This window comes from Sceloporus undulatus, chromosome 1, assembly GCF_019175285.1.
Source record: "Sceloporus undulatus isolate JIND9_A2432 ecotype Alabama chromosome 1, SceUnd_v1.1, whole genome shotgun sequence".
In the NCBI taxonomy this organism is placed as follows: domain Eukaryota; kingdom Metazoa; phylum Chordata; class Lepidosauria; order Squamata; family Phrynosomatidae; genus Sceloporus; species Sceloporus undulatus.
The window spans coordinates 135962647-135975698 of NC_056522.1; the positions used below are offsets into that span (position 1 = coordinate 135962647).

General features: G+C 40.2%; 1 protein-coding gene across 1 annotated transcript in view; it reads right to left on the reverse strand.

Moving 5' to 3' along the window:
* TPO (thyroid peroxidase) overlaps window positions 1-13052 on the reverse strand; it is an 87787-nt gene that overhangs the window by 28184 nt on the left and 46551 nt on the right. The window contains 10 exon segments of the mRNA XM_042457411.1: window positions 150-320; window positions 1607-1815; window positions 3100-3337; window positions 5061-5076; window positions 5079-5140; window positions 5143-5201; window positions 5203-5230; window positions 7014-7141; window positions 7143-7179; window positions 7182-7261. Of these exon segments, the coding sequence (XP_042313345.1) occupies window positions 150-320; window positions 1607-1815; window positions 3100-3337; window positions 5061-5076; window positions 5079-5140; window positions 5143-5201; window positions 5203-5230; window positions 7014-7141; window positions 7143-7179; window positions 7182-7261 (1028 nt within the window).

Sequence of the window (13052 nt, forward strand, 5' to 3'; positions counted from 1 at the left end):
GTCATAGAGATGTGTAGCCCTGGTGTAGGGGGACAATAATCTTCTCTTCCCCATCTGCCTCTCACAGTGGGAGAGTTTGGAGTGCCCTTGCCAAAATGTCCCTAATACTCTTGCTAAAAATGTTTGAGACAAGTGAAAAATAGAGGCACCTTGGCAGATGGGTGCTTTTGTATTCCAGATCCCTTTGGTACAAGACAGTTGTTCTTCTCCTAGTAGCTTGTAACCTTGGTGGCATGAGTAGGTAACCATGGATTTTTCTGCTTTGGAGCAACGAACAAAATCACCGTGTTCTACGCTTATTGGGAAACCACAAGCCAGCTCTAGAAATAACCAAAATAAAACAAACAAAGTTTTAAAATATGGCTAGAACATCATGCAAACCTATGTCCAGACTGGGATGTAGTCTTACGTCCAATGGAGTAAGCCATATAGTGTGGGACTAAGTCACACTGAATTCACTAGGATTTCTTTGGAGTAGACATGTGTAACACTGCATTCTCATTCACATTTTATTACAATAAAGTAAAGATGGTTTGAGCTCTGTTGGTAAATGTAAGATATTGCATCACTGACATCCTTTTTTATTCTAATGTAATAGTATTTTTTGATTATATTAGCTGCCTATTCACATAATATATTCTCCTTTTCAGGTGTTGCAGAGATAGCTGATATTGTCAAATAAGTTGCCCAGCTTATTTTGACAGCAGTGATCACATAAAAATCTATTTGCTATAATTAAGATCTATGTACTTCTTAATATCTAATTATGTGCCTTCATTTATCATGTGAATATAATAAATCTAATCTATTATTAAGTGTTTCTGTTAGTTCTCTTAAATGTTTATACATACTTCACCTGTCATAGTAATAGTCCAACATGCTATTCAAAGCACCAGCAGTGATTGCTACTTTGTTGGTTATATACAGCAAGAAAGGGTTTTATTCTATTTCAATCCATTTTGCAGTACAGTATATTTACAGCAAGAAGCCAGTTGGGATGGATGTTGCCATGCACCTTAAAGTTGGATTAAACGGTTTTGCTGTTGTTGTTGTTAACCCTCTTTGAGCTGACCAACTCTGTGGATGAGATATCTCCAAGACTCCCTGTCCTCCACTGCTCTACTCAGGTCCTGTAAATTCATATCTGTAACCTCCTTAATACAGTCTATCCATCTAGTGAGTGGCCTTCCTCTCTTTCTATATCCTTCCACCTTTCCTGGAATTAGTGTCTTTTCCAGTCATCCATGCCTTCTCATGATGAGGTTGTTGAAACACATGCCATTTCATGAGACTAATTGCAGTTTGGTTGAGGATAATTTGGACTCTTTAACGTGGACATCCTTAGGAAAGGCTGGTTTTAAGAAATGTTTCTTCTGCAGTCCTTACATTCCTTCATTTGGTGCAGAGAAGAAACACCATGAAGAAATCAAAATAATTTTCCTCTGCAGCTTTTAGTATGTTCCTCATTTTCCAGTGTTGATCAGAGAAGGAAAGTCACATGGGTTTTAATCCTGTTCTCACTTACTTGAGAGTAAACTCTACTGAACTTAGTGGGACTTTATTCTGAGTTGATAGGAATGAGACTGCATTATTCACCTTGAATTACCTGGGTGCGAAGCTTCCTGCCAGGCTTCTAAATTAATGGTTGGTATATTTTCACAAGGCTCAAAATCTTTAGGATATTTTCCAAGCATGAAGGCATCAAGGGGTACTTCAATGATGTTTGTGTTATCACAGATTAATCTGGATAAAGAATATTTTCTGAGTTCATGCCTTTGGGTTTCAGTAAAAACATCACTGTTTTCCCACCAAAATCTGCACAGGAAGAAGAACATACATACATAAATACACAAGCAAGCAAACAAGTAAGATACCTATTGCTATATGATGCAATCTAGCACATAACCCAGCTTTCTAAAAGTCCTTAACTTTCAGCTTTCTGTGTTGTCTTATGGCCAGAAAATTGATTGAGGGTTGTGTGGATAACATGCTTTCAAACCGGTCTGGAGAAAAAAGTCTACTGAAATACTTGGGATTATTGTGTTAAGAAATAACTTCTTAGGTATGGGCATTCTAACTATGTGTTTCATTATTTGATCTGAAGTCAAATGATAGCCAGGGCCTTACACAAAATTATGTCTGAGGAGAGATAGCAGATGGTGCTCCTTCATATTAAACAACATTTATATCATTTCAGCTGAATATACACTGGAGGGATATCTGTCATCTTTTTTGAGCGTAAGCCTCTATCTTAAGGGTAGAGGGTATGCTGTATTTCCTCTGAAACATAAACTCATCACCCTAGAATCTGCTGTTTGAGCTTGCACTAGTTTTAACTGCAAATGCACTCTGGTCAGCACTGAAACCTGGGCTTCTAGGCTCAGAGCTGGATCCATGAGTACCCCCAAACTGTGAACCTATATTTTCTGGGACTGTAATCCCTGTAATCTAACAGAGTGTAATCTAACACAGGCTGAATCCCTATACCCATATCTGTCTTTCAACTAACCAGGATCACTTCTGTCTTGACTGGATTAAACTCCAATTTGTTTCCCCTCATTCAGTCCATTACAGCTGCCAGACACTGGTTTAGCACAGGAACAGCTTCCTTGGAATTAGGTGGGAAGGAGTCATAGAGCTGGGTATCTTCAGCATATTGATGACACCTGACCCCCAAATTCTGGACAACGTCTCCCAGTGGTTTCATACAGATGTTCTATAACATAAGGGATAGGCCTGGACTCGGAGGGACTCCACAAGCTAATGGCCAAGGAGTCAAGCAGAAATCCCCACGGCATCACCCTCTGATAGCTCCCCACCATGAAAGAATGAAGCAACTGTAAAACAATTTCTCCAAGCCCCAATACAATACCCAAGAGAGAGGTGACTCAGAAGAGCACCATGATGGGAAATGATAACCAGCAAATGCCTCAAGATTTACAAAAAAAAAAAAGCAAAAAGCAAAAGAAATCCTTTGCTGTTAGCTTTGTTATTGCCAGATTACACAATGTTCTTCTTATCAGCTCCCTCTGGTACCAAAACTTTGAGATGGCAGGGGGCTGATCTAAATAAGTATAATAAAAAAATAAGTAAACTTACCGATCACCATCTCTCAGTGCTTTCATTTGCTTTCCAATTATACATGCAAACAATGGACCTGTTCTGGCATCTGGAAGAAAATTTTCTACTATTCCCCCTAGCCAGACATCAATGTTATCAGGGCTGCTGTACAGTTCCATGATATTTTGGACAACCTTCCTGTTTTTGATTGCTTCTGTCAGCTCCCTTTCTGTTTTTAGCAATGGCAAATCACAGAATTTTCGCCAGTCATTGTAACCTAGAAAGATTGGAATCACAGTAACATTCAAATAAGTTTCTGTATGTATATATATGTGTGTGTGTGTGTGAAGTTTAACCATTCTCCATTATCATTTTAGTCCCTGAGATGCATTTTTGTTTTGCAAGATGTACATGGAAATTGACTCACAATGTTGGTCATTGTATGACATTGACATATGTACAGTAGTAAACAATCTCCCCCAGATTTTAGCCACTTATCTTGCAGAGTTCCTATTCCAATAAACAACTAATGGCTGAGACATAAAAAAAAGGGTCCTCCCAATTCCCCATGCTGGGAAAGGTTTGTTTGCACCAACCAATGTGACAAAATGTGACTGACATTCAAGTGGAAGTGATAGTTGGCATCCTATGTGTGACATGAGCAGTGGTAACAGAACATTTTACCCATGTTTTGAACTTCTGAGGTTATTGCAGAGAGAGGAATCCACTACTGTCCTCTGGCAATAAGCAAAACTCCCACAAGACTTTCCAATTCAAGACCAGTTCTCTATCCAAATTCACACTGAACCAATAGATGAAGATTGCAAATGGTGTTATTTTATTCTGCCCGCAGTAACATTTGCAAAACATAGTGACAGACCAGCATTGCCTAAAAGTAATTTGGTGATTATGGAAATATTTTAGTGGAAATAGCAATCCAGGCGCAAAATTGTAGCTACATGCTGTATTTTGATTTTTGCCCAGTCAACTTGGCCCTGCTCAGGACCTCAATGGATTCTGCTATAGGTCTCTTCTAGGAGTACGCAATCCAAGGGCTAGATGCTTACGGTGAACTTTAGGAGTAAATGTTGCCAGGTTGTCAGGCCAAACTATATTTATTAAGTCAATGATATACAGAGCTTGAGAGAATTACTTGGTACTACAGATCCATAGTCTCAAGCCAGGCTAGCCACTCTCACAAAACTATCCATAAAATACCTTCCGTAAATGAAAAATATATAATAATTTGTGTGAAAGGACTGAAAACTGATGAAATGTTAGGAGAGATAGAAACTCTCTCTTCTCTCTTCTCTCTCTCTCTCTCTCTCTGTATCTCAGTGTGTGCAATTTTACTCTGTTGCCTGAACAGCAGGCTACACATCTGACTTTTCATATGAAAACAGCCAAAAATGCAAACCCAAAGTGACCAGAAGTCATTTCTCGCCAGATTTCAGCTATGAGGGACAACTTAACTACATTTGGGGGGCAAGGCATAGTACATACGGGCAGGAAGCGGTGTGCTGGGCCAATTGGGATTAGGGAGCGTGCACCAACAGCACGCTCCCAAACCCTAGTCCTACTGACGCTGCCATCATGGTGACCTCCTGTCCATAGGGAGCACCATGATGCGCTGTCACCCATACAGTGACAGACGCGCTGGCAGGAAGTGGTGTCATGGGGCCTCCTTCCTGTTGTGGGCCACAAAAAAAGAAGCCATTCTAGGCAGCTTCTTTTTGGTGGCATCATCGTGCTGCAGCACCAACTCGGGGCAAAGACAGGCAGCATGGAGCAGCTCGTCTGTTGAGTCCCAAAGTGTATTTAAGGCATAATGCCACAGCAAAGCCACAGTTGAATGCAATCTATTTGCTTAAACTCCAAGGAAAGGTTGCAGCATTCATTGCTATCTTGCTTGACATCAGAGAGAAAAATATACATCCTAATGTAATGTCTTAATCTATAGCATAGTTTTTTTCCAAAAAAAAAAAAAAAAAGCTATTGACCTGGCAGTCCATGATCACCCGTCCCCGTTGTAAATCTAATGATGCTAAATCCAATGAACCATTATTGGACAACACAAAAGCTTCTTTGTTAATTCCTCATTCACTAGTTGATCTTGCAATGGCAGTTTTGCAGCAGTTGCCGAGTTCCCTCAGAACAGGATCCAAACCACCTTAGAAGACAATGATAAAATCAATGCAAGCTCTGGTGGAGCCAAGAATCTTCATGGATGCAGTCCAAACCATGCCTTAAAGTATTTTTAAACTTTGCAGTGACTTTTCTTCTTTAAGTTTAAAAAACCAAACACTAATTGGTAAAAATTAATTAATAATTCAAAAGCAATTTAAGCTAGGGATGTGTACCAGTACTTCTATAAGCTCCTTCGGGGTTTCTTCCCTTTGTTATATCCATGTCTGTTCTGTTCATTTTTTTTTTTTTATTTTATAGTACAAAATCGTGTCTTTTTCATGTACTTCCCCCATAAATGTGCCTATTTTCGTTGCCACTCCTACGATTACTTCCAACAAGAGGACATAGGTAAGTCCTACTGAACAATGGGTAACCTAGGATTGCAGCCTATTAGCCAGCTGCTTCCCAACTGATAAGGTAACAGACCTCTGTCAATCACAGTGGCTGCTCTGTTAGGAAATAGGAGATCTTTCATTGGTCTTAACAATGATATGAAAAAGGCACAAGTGAATAACTAGGTAACACATCATAACTGCCATAGAAACCACCCAGTATTTTCTGCATGAAATGTTTAACAGAAGGTTAAGGAGATACCACATGCGGCTTTTGAACTTGTGAGAACAGTGGGAGGGATGTGGCTTTGCTGATACTGATTGCATGACACCACCTCCAACCTGTCATGATGCATCCCTTTTTATTCATGAATGACCAGGCAATCATGCAACTCCACAGGTGCAAAAGGTGACTCTCAGAGTTGTTGCAGGATTACCAGTCACGTGGTGTCAGTATCTCTCCCACCTCCTTTCCCTCCGCTCCATTTTTCTTTTCTCTGTCCCCCCCCCCCACTCCCCAGTTTTCAAGATCAGGAGGTCTCCAGCCTCAATATTAAAAAAACTTTTAAAAGTTATAATGAGCGCGAGAGCTCTAGATGTATGAAAAAAGTTGAAAGGCATCCTGGGCATAAGTGGGGGGGGGGGAGGAGGAACTGAGCATGATGGCAATCAGCAGCCCGATTGTGTGTGAATGAGAGAGGTGTGGTGATGGCTGCCTGCAACGCAGTATTTTCCCATTATATTAATACAATGTGACTGCAGCCAAGAAAGAGGCTCATCTGATAGATTGCCCAGAGACACTTACTGTGCATTCCACAACTTACCTGACCTAGAAGGCAGCGTATACATTCCATGGGACTTCTTCCTAGGTAAGTGAAGTATAGCACTGTAGCTTTAAACATTATTTATAGCAGAGGTGGGAATCATGTGGACCTGAAAATATAGGAACCCCCAACTCGTAGCAACTCTGATCAGTATAGCCAGAGTGGGGAATGCTGTAGTTCGTGCAACAATACTGGAAGACCAAATGATTTCCATCTTTGATTACAGCATGTTTGCAATACCACATTTTTTTGGTATTTTTGAGAATTTGATTGTATTATTATATTATCTATTATCATCATCATCATTCATATTTTATTTATAAAGCCTGTAAATTTGATTGTTTGTTGAAGTCAAACTTTTGATATAAATAATTGCTTCTTCTATTCCCACCACTTGCAATCTGACAAACCGACCTTATAGATGACGTAAATGAGAGTTGGATAATTTTTTATTTTGTTACTTAATTTCCTTTTTTAATTGGGACACTGAATAAAATCATAGCCAGTCAGAACACAATGGAATTAAAACAAACTATGCCAGTTTTTACAAAATTCAGTTAGCAACAGCTTTGCAGTAATTAAAGAAACATAATCACATTAAAGAAAATACCTTCATTAATGAGTCTCCAGGGTGTGAAAAAACTTCATGCAAATGGGGTTGGGAAGGTTTGGGTCATCCTGGTACTGTGCTTGAGTCTCTTTATTATTGGATGAATTGCAGCGTGAGCAAAGCGAAAGCGCTGTAGAAAATACATTGGATACTGTAGGATCCATGTGGGATCATAGCCTTTATAGGACCAACATATTTGGTTCAAAGCACTAGGCCAATATTTTGGGACATAGTCTCTCATAGTAATACTGGAAAAGGAATAATGAAAATGAAAATATTGACATATAGTATTTGCATCAAGCGAACCGCATGGCAAGTGGTTTGAGAGCATTCAAATCCCTCTCAGCCATGGAAACCCCACTGGGTGACCTTGGGCAAGTCTCACTCTCTCAGCCTCAGAGGAGGGCATGGCAAATCTCCTCTGAACAAATCGTGCCAAGAAAAGCCCATGACAGGACACCTTGGGTTGCCATAAGTCGGAAATGACTGAAAGTACACAATGACCACCACACACCACCACCACAACAATTTGCATTAAAACTTTGAATTTGCTTAGGGCCGCCATTGAACACGAACAACCCTTGGAACACATATGGATTCTTTTTTCTTTCTTTCTCACATTTATTTAAGTACCAATAAACCTCCTTTCTGAATCTGGGCTCTTAGGTACAAGACAGCCATAGCAATGACAGCCAAAGTTATATATGCCCTCCAAACAGAGCAACATGTTTGTAATCCATGTTACTGAGTTCCATTTTTTGTTAAAGGACATACAATTCATTAAACCGTCCAGTGAAAGGAGCTTTGTAGGGGACATGCAGGCAATTTTACTTACCAACAGGAACCATGTAGTACATTAAGGGTGAAACAGATGGGCAGGAAGGGGTGGCTTAAAGCTGCCCTTCTGAAGATGGATTGGAGCCGCAACAACCACATGCCCACAGCCCCATCTGCCTTGAAGCCAGCCTAAAAAAGGAGTGACAAAGATCTGCTCCTTTTGAGCTGGAAAAATGCTCGCTTTTGTGGCTTTGCCAAGCCCAAAGCAGTTTCAAGCCGCTCCGGCGGAGTGTGCCGTATAAATGCTGCACGCCCGCCAGAGTGCCTTGAAGCCGTCATGTCTGGGCAGCTGGGTGGCTTCATGCTGGCTTCAGGGCATCATAAGAGCCTGCAGTGTGTCAACACTGCACTCTGGATGCTGGTAGTGGGCTTTTCTCACCCATCTGTTCAGGCCCAAAGTTACATACATACTGGAAATCAGTCCCCACTTGTCAAATAAAACACTTAACTTCAACTGTGAGAGGACATGAATATCTAATAGATTTCAGGAAAGACACACAATTCTATGCAAATGGAAGGCATTAGAAAAAGGAGGAGGCCACATAACAAATGAATTTATTAATCAAGGAAGCTATGGCCTGTATTTTGTGGGAACTCAGCAGGGCTGTTGACAACCAGGGCTCTTAAAGGTCTCTCATGCATAGGATTGTCATAAGTGAAAGTTGATTGGATGGCAAATAACAACAACAAATATCTGTTGCAACTAGATGACAAACAGGTGAGGATATATTTTAGTGAGGAGGGAGAAGTGAAGTAATAGTCAGCCTGGACAGAGTTTCAGTGATCTGAAAGTGTTATCGGTATATCCATGTGATCTTAATCTTAAGCATCACTGGTAATACAATGATATGATGTACTAGTGATGTACTGTTGGGTCAAGAAAAGATACATATCCTGTTAATAGTGAGCAAAACAGTCTTTTATTGTTTACTACATGGCCTGTCGGCTAAGCTTTCAGAAGGTTTTAAATAAAGATACCAGAATTCACATCTATCTTTTGCAAGCTAAGGCCTTAATGGTTGTGCCATTTGAAACAACAAGGGAAATGGATTATTCTCTGTTTTGGAAGGGCTTTAAAAACACTAGGAAAACTGCTCTGGTGGCTGGTGTTACTTTGGAAGGGCTCTGCCTCGTACCTATGTGCTCCTTACCTGCCAGAACTTGGGGTGATTTTTTGAGTCCCTATGTTGGTAGAAAGGCAGGATATAAGATAAAGATGTGATGATGGATGATGACACATTAGGTACGTTTATTACTCACAGCAACACACTGGCCATCACATGTTATTTAAAAAATAGTATATTACCAAACTACTACTAATGGGGTACTAATGGGGCATACCCCTAACCCCCCCCCCCCAAAGTACTTCCCCCCTCCCCTCTCAGCAGCATTGGAAGCTGGCTTGAGATTTTTTTTTCTTGGATGTTATGTAACTGGTTTTACACTGTTTTATGCTGATTTATTGTATTGGATGTTTAATTATGTTGTTTAACCGCCTGATCTTGGAAAGGTGTATAAAGAAAGTTTTATTATTTATATTATATTATTATTATTATTATTATTATTTTGGACTTTGCTTCTCACTTTGGTAACTTATTACATTGTATAAACAAAGCTGCCTTGGGTCCCTACATGGAGAGACGTGGGATGGGTGGTGTGTGTGTGTGTGTTGTGTATATATTGTGTGTATATATATATATATATATATATATAGAATATATCTATATATCATAATATATATTATATCTATTTGGGCTAGAGTCCACTAGTTGTCCTCATCATCTATCCTCTGATTGTACACTGGGCTGCTGCCACAGTAAGAGCACTTTCCTTTCCTTCCGTCCCCCATCATGACCAGTGCACAGAAAATTTCCACAGAGCAAAGCCTAATCCCTACACATGGAGAGTTGTGTGTGAAGTGGTCAGATAAAGGGGTGGTTGTAGCAAATTTGGTAACCAAGCAACAAACCAACCACTTGAAACTTAGATGAATTGCAACCTTCAGCCAACAACTCTTCTTTCTCCTTTTTTCCAAGTCAAATCTGCCCAAATTGCCCCAATGTTTCGTGTTATAACTGTTTAAAGCCTGGATCCAAAGGCCAAGACTTTCATTTTGTTAAAAATTTTTATCAATTTTTCCTCACCACTTCTGTCCCCTCACATTAGGCATGCTAGGCAAAGCCATGGTGACAGGCACATTCACCATAAGCAAGAGAGCTCCATGGATGATTGTGTTTGTCATGTTCTTCAAGTCATTTTTTACTATGGCAACTCTAAGGTGAACCTATCACAGGGGTTTTGTGGCAAGATTGTTTAGAGGAGGGTTGCCCTGCCTACCTCTGAGGCTGCAGAGAGTGTGCGTTTCTGTAGGCTTCTGTGGCTGAGCAGGGATTCGAACCACTATACCATGTGGACTTTCCAGCTGATAATACCCATTCAGAAAACTCAATTTCAGCATCTTGCTCATACTTAGACACATGGTTTTTGACGGGAGATGCTTTTCTCTTTTTTGTTACATTGCCTAGATTTTAAGATAACATGCTCAAAAAATCTGTCAATAGATCCGTTTATAACTATCTACAGACATCATAGTTACTCAAAACCATACAGTTTTGTTAGAAAATGCTGATAAGTGTTCCCTGGCACAATGCTTTCCTAATGTAAAGGCTTATTGAAGCATAAAGAAATGCTTATAAGTATACTGATCAAAGAGAGGAAATGATATATTGCGATGGATAAAATGAAAACTGCATTCCAGATTTAAGTTACCCTGGACTTAATAAAGGGTAATGGGATAAATATGGAGTATAGGGAACTAATAAATACATTATAGGTTTGAGGTAATATGCAATAAGTGAACAGACAAATACACTATGCATTTGATATAGTGCATATTGAAAACTGTGGCAGGATAAAATAGTTTTATCAGATAATGTCTTTCATTCTTTTTGGGAGGAGGAGTGGGTTTCATCCAAAAAGCAAGTTCAGACAAACTCCAGAAGATGGGGGTCCCTCTCTAAGCTGGCAGTATCACTCTAGAGGGTTGAACATGGCTCCTTGCCTCATTACTTTCAGTATTCAGTGATGCCCTTTGTATATTACCACGCCTCAGCAGTGAGCCTGAATATGATAGATTATTAAAAGGCTGCACATTTGATTTTGAAGCTCAGGTTTGCCTACACAGTGCCTGCCAGATCATTAGATTTTCGAAGAAGGAACACAGATGCCATTTTGGGCTCTTTGGTGAGGATAAACAAGCAACTTGATGCTGGTGCTTGGCATTCCCACTTTTGCCTCTAATATAAAGCTTTCTTCCAGCAACATTTCCAGCATTATTCCCAGGGCCAGAACTAGGAATTTTGAGACCCTCAGTTGTGTACACTAACTTTCTCCCACAGCCATACACATTTTTTGTAAAAGTACGGAATAAACAGGACATCACATCTAGAAAAACATATTGCAGCAGCAATCTTGGTACTGAAAAAGAGTTGTAATTTTAAGGATACTCCATGCTCACTGATTCAGGTGATTTCTCCTAGCACCTTCAAAATGTTGAAGGTGCTGAGGAGACTTTGAAGAAACAAACCCTCCATAGTTCTCCCTTCAAACTGAGCTGTGACCAGCTGCTTCTCCTTGATATGAATTGCCTCTTCTCCTTCCTAGGATAAACAGTGGCAGAGGGCACCCATCTCAGGGCTTTTGGTATCCTATCCAAGGCAGGCACGCTGGTAGCTGCCAAGCACAGGGAAGAAATGGATTTGTGCATGTAGAGCTACATACAGATCTAGGATCATGTCCTTAAGTACAAACCCTCAGTTGCAATATTTCAGGGACTTCCCACTACAACTCACCCTGTTTCCTCACCCTCATGGCCCACATAGCAATGAATCAATGGTTTCAGAAATGCTGTCTGCAACAAGCCACTGGTCTCTGGAGAAGCCAAAAACAAGTGGCATGACTGTCTGGGTTTGTCAGCAATCCCGGCTTTAAAAAGTCTTGCTGCCCCATGCTGTCTATAATTTTCTTCCCTGCTCCGGAGACATTCTCTTGCTGTTTGGCCAGTCAACCTGTTTTTGGTGCCACTGATTGTTGGAAGATCAACCCTGTATAGCCCTGTATGGCCTCACAAATGAAGATGATGGTGATGCTGATACATACCTGATTTCAATGTAAGTGGGGGTCTCTTCCAAACTGGAATAATGATATTTCATAATGGGTTATTTATTAGGTTGTTCTAGTATCCTATGGTAATTTCATGTCATATTTTACATGCAGAATCCAACACTATTTTCAAGAAGGTTTGCTACCAATGCAATATTTTTCATAAAGTCTCATATATCAATGTATTGATATCTAGCATAATATCATAAACACCATTAAGGCAATATTTGGGGGGGGGGATCATGCATGTGTGTGTGAGTGTGGGTGTGGCGTGCCTTCAGTCATGGCAACCCTAAGGCAATTCCCGAGACATGCAATACATTTGCTTGTACAAAAAATCTCCAAAACCTTGCATATATTGCAAAATGTGGATAAAAATGCTTTAGTTAAAGGGGAAACTATATTAAATGCATACATTGGTAAAAACCTCATACCTTCTCCAAGATACATACGTTTTGGGGGCAAAAATGAGACAGGAAGTGAAGAGCAGGATCTCTTGTGTGTGGAGCTAGGACAAGAAAAGAATGCTAGAGAGATTCTAGAAATACAATCACAACAAAACAACGGACTGACAGATTTTTATATCCCTCGTAACAGGAGACTGAACAAACAGTCATCCCTTTAAATTAGGTCAGTATTTTAAGCTAGGGCTCACAAGTGTCCCTCAGCGTTAGGCTACCCACACCGGGCACAATTTAAGACTCTGCCCTTACTACTACCAACATCCTAATTCTGCCAGCTTTTGTTGCTAGGAATGGTCTGTATTGTGCCCGGAGGCATTCAGTCCAGTTAGCGGGGGAGAAGAAGTAAACCAGCTTTTACCTTTATAATACAATTGTGACTTGAATTGAGCATCTCTAGCTGAAGGAAAGTCAGAAGAACAGGCTGGAATGAGAAAATGAATAACTCTTGCAAACAAAGAGTCTCCGCTCACTACCAGTCAGTGCCTGGACAGGAAAAAATGTTCTGGTTGGAAAGCAGCTGAGGACGAGTTGTCCTTTTTAATAAATTAAATGAGAAACAGAATACACTTTAAGATGC